Source organism: Priapulus caudatus, unplaced genomic scaffold, assembly GCF_000485595.1.
Source record: "Priapulus caudatus unplaced genomic scaffold, Priapulus_caudatus-5.0.1 Scaffold131, whole genome shotgun sequence".
In the NCBI taxonomy this organism is placed as follows: Eukaryota; Metazoa; Priapulida; class Priapulimorpha; order Priapulimorphida; family Priapulidae; genus Priapulus; species Priapulus caudatus.
In genome coordinates this window covers 387,365-390,423 of record NW_014577192.1, presented here as the reverse complement: position 1 = coordinate 390,423, position 3,059 = coordinate 387,365, and the positions used below count along the sequence as shown (strand labels likewise).

The window sequence follows — 3,059 nt, the reverse complement described above, 5'->3', positions numbered from 1 at the left end:
TATATATATATATATATATATGTACATATTATCAAGAGCGTATTAAGAAGGTCTTTTTAATACGCTCTTGATATTATATGCATACACATACACATACGCATACACATACACGCACACGCACGCACACGTACACGTACACATATGCATACACGTATACGTTTACATACACATACACGCAGATGTACACGCAGACGTACACTACGCAGACGTACACGTACACACATACACATACGCATACGCATACGCATATACGCATAAGCATACGCATACACACACACACGCACGCACGCACGCACGCACGCACACAACCACACACACACACGCGCGCGCGCGCACACACATATATATCTGATATATACATATACACACATACACATACACACATATAGTATTTATAACGCATATCATATAGAACAAAAACAAACCGATTCAGGTAAATACATATTATTACTCTTTAATAACATTTCATAAGGAAGGCAGCTATATGTAAGCTATATATATATATATAAGGTTATCTCAAGCTATACATACATATATATATATATATGCATAGCTTGAGATAACCTTCTTTTATAGCAACGTATAACGTATGCTTATAATGATTTATGCATAACCTTAAAACTGTACAGACTATTTATAACAAGCGCAGTGGCATATGGCATATCATTGATCTCAACACGAGGAACATACAGTAACATCAAATTAACATCGTAGTAGTTGAAACTTTACGTATTCAACCTTTGATCGCAAACAGCCGATATAGCAACAGTGTGATAATTCCTCGCATAACGATATAAATAACGACCGACTAGTTATATATGCGTGGGAGATATCGGACCCAGTTAGAGCTTACGTACATACTGTGAGCTCTCAGATATCATGTATTGTTAGGCTGAAAGCGACTTTTTCGCGAAAAAATAATCAAGAGATGGCAATGAAATTAACGAAGACAGTGCAATTTTTCAGCGAGTAAATCTAATCTGAACGAGTTTGACAGCGTCGCTTAATTACTACATGGAGGTTCGTTAGTGGAGTATATATATAATTATATATGTGTGTGTTCAGCATGGAGTCGCGTGGGCAAATTATGCTGATATGAAGAAATTACGAGGTGATTAAAGAATTTTTATTCTAACGAGGCGTATTCCGATAACACGCCTGCGCTATATGTAATGCAAATGTACACTGCATGTAATTATATATTATATATTATTATATGTACGTCTGGCTAAATAGAATGTAACGCGCCTGTACACGTCGTCACGTAGTCCAAACCATCGGTATAGGTCTGCGAGTACAGTATCAGGACACCATAACATCGCAGAGTAGGACATAGTACAGATAGCGAGGCACATTTCGCCGACAGAACGCCTGGCAACGAGTATAGGAGGATATCACGATAATATCGAATTCGAAGATGCGCACCGCAAACTACTAAAATACTGTGACTAGAAGGCGATCGTAACGACGTCATAGGCTGTTATGGCGACTGCATGACGTCACCCCGTTGCATGCCGGGTGAGTGTAGTCGAAACCTTCGAACTCCGACTGGTTGATTTTCTTCAGCATGCTCCTGGAATGAGAAGATAACAGGTTAGAGGTATGGGAGCTATGCCAATCGGTTGCCTCCTCACGCAATTGAATGCTTCGACCGGCCTTAATTTCAACAGGCGATATACTTCAACGCGTTGAGAATTGTATATACGAATTTAAAGTCAACTGCATGCACCGCGGGAGTGTAGTTCGTCTTATAGCAGTTCTAGTCCTGGAGCAAGTCTCGTCCGTTTTCCATAAGCATGGCCAAAATACACTGAGTCGTTGAATGCATTGCTGCCTCAACGACTAAACCTATTAAATCTTCCCTGGAGTTAGAAACTTCAAGCGCTCTTGCGTTCGCCGATTTCCATTGTCAGATAGGTCAACTAGGTACTCGACAAGCCAGAAGGTCTATGCAGAACGACGCACGCGAACCCACTCTCTATACGCTACATGCTCACGAACCTCATATGTAGCACGTATATACAGTTGGATGAAAAGCAGCGACGGATTCGACGAAGATGCAGCAATATCCGCTCGCTCTTTATTAGACAAACGCATGATTTTTGTAAGGCGTTCGTATCGCATCGATCTGATTATTTTCACTCCGCTATAGCAACGTAGTTATAAGTCTATACTCTCTATACTGCAAAGATTTTTTTCGCGTTTTGTAAAGCAAACATACGCATTAAATTGAAAGCGCGGCGAGGCGTGAGTGCAGCGGGAGCGCATGCAGACACGCTGCTCTGCACATTTGCCTTGCAGCTACGTATATATCGACTCGTCTACCGATTTACTTTGCGTCCTTCAGTTGAAAGAAAACAATCAGGAGACAAAGAAGATAGAGAGAGAGAGAGAGAAAACGAGAGAGAGTGCAAGAAAGAGAAAGAAAGAGCGAGAGAGAGAGAGAGAGAGAGAGAGTGAGAAAGCGAGCGAGATAGATATATAGATAGATAGATGGATAGATAGGGAGTGAGAGAGGGGGGATAGATAGAGAAAGAGAGCGAGAGAGATGCAGATGGAAAGAGAGACCACTGTGGAAGCAGTGGTAGCTGTTGCGTATGCCACGCACGCACACACACACATCACACACACACACACACCACACACACACACACACACACACACACACCACACACACAACCACACACACACGCACACCACACACACGCACAACACACACACACACACACACACACACACACACACAAACAGCACACACACACACACACATACACACATTGTATCATATATATATACATATATATATAAAATATTATAATATATATATATATACGCCAACAATTCTACCACTGCTTCCACAGGTTGGTCTCTCTTTCCATCATGCATCTCTCTCGGCTCTCTTTTCTCGTATCTATCCCCCGCTCTCTCACTCCCTATCGTATCGCATCTATCTGATCTAGGTATATCTATCTCGCCTCGCTTTCGTACTATCTCTCTCTCCTCATCTCTCGCTCTCTTCTTTTCTTCCCTTTATATATAGCACTCTCCTCTCGTATCCT

General features: G+C 41.7%; 1 protein-coding gene across 1 annotated transcript in view; it reads right to left on the bottom strand.

The window, feature by feature from the left end:
- Positions 1-438: 438 nt before the first annotated feature.
- The window catches only part of LOC106805868 (protein kinase C iota type-like), an 8,793-nt gene continuing 6,172 nt past the window's right edge, over positions 439-3,059 (bottom strand). Inside the window, exon 9 of the mRNA XM_014807640.1 lies at positions 439-1,573. Coding sequence (XP_014663126.1) covers positions 1,471-1,573 — 103 coding nt within the window. The 3' untranslated portion in view covers positions 439-1,470. The remainder of the gene's footprint in view (positions 1,574-3,059) is intronic.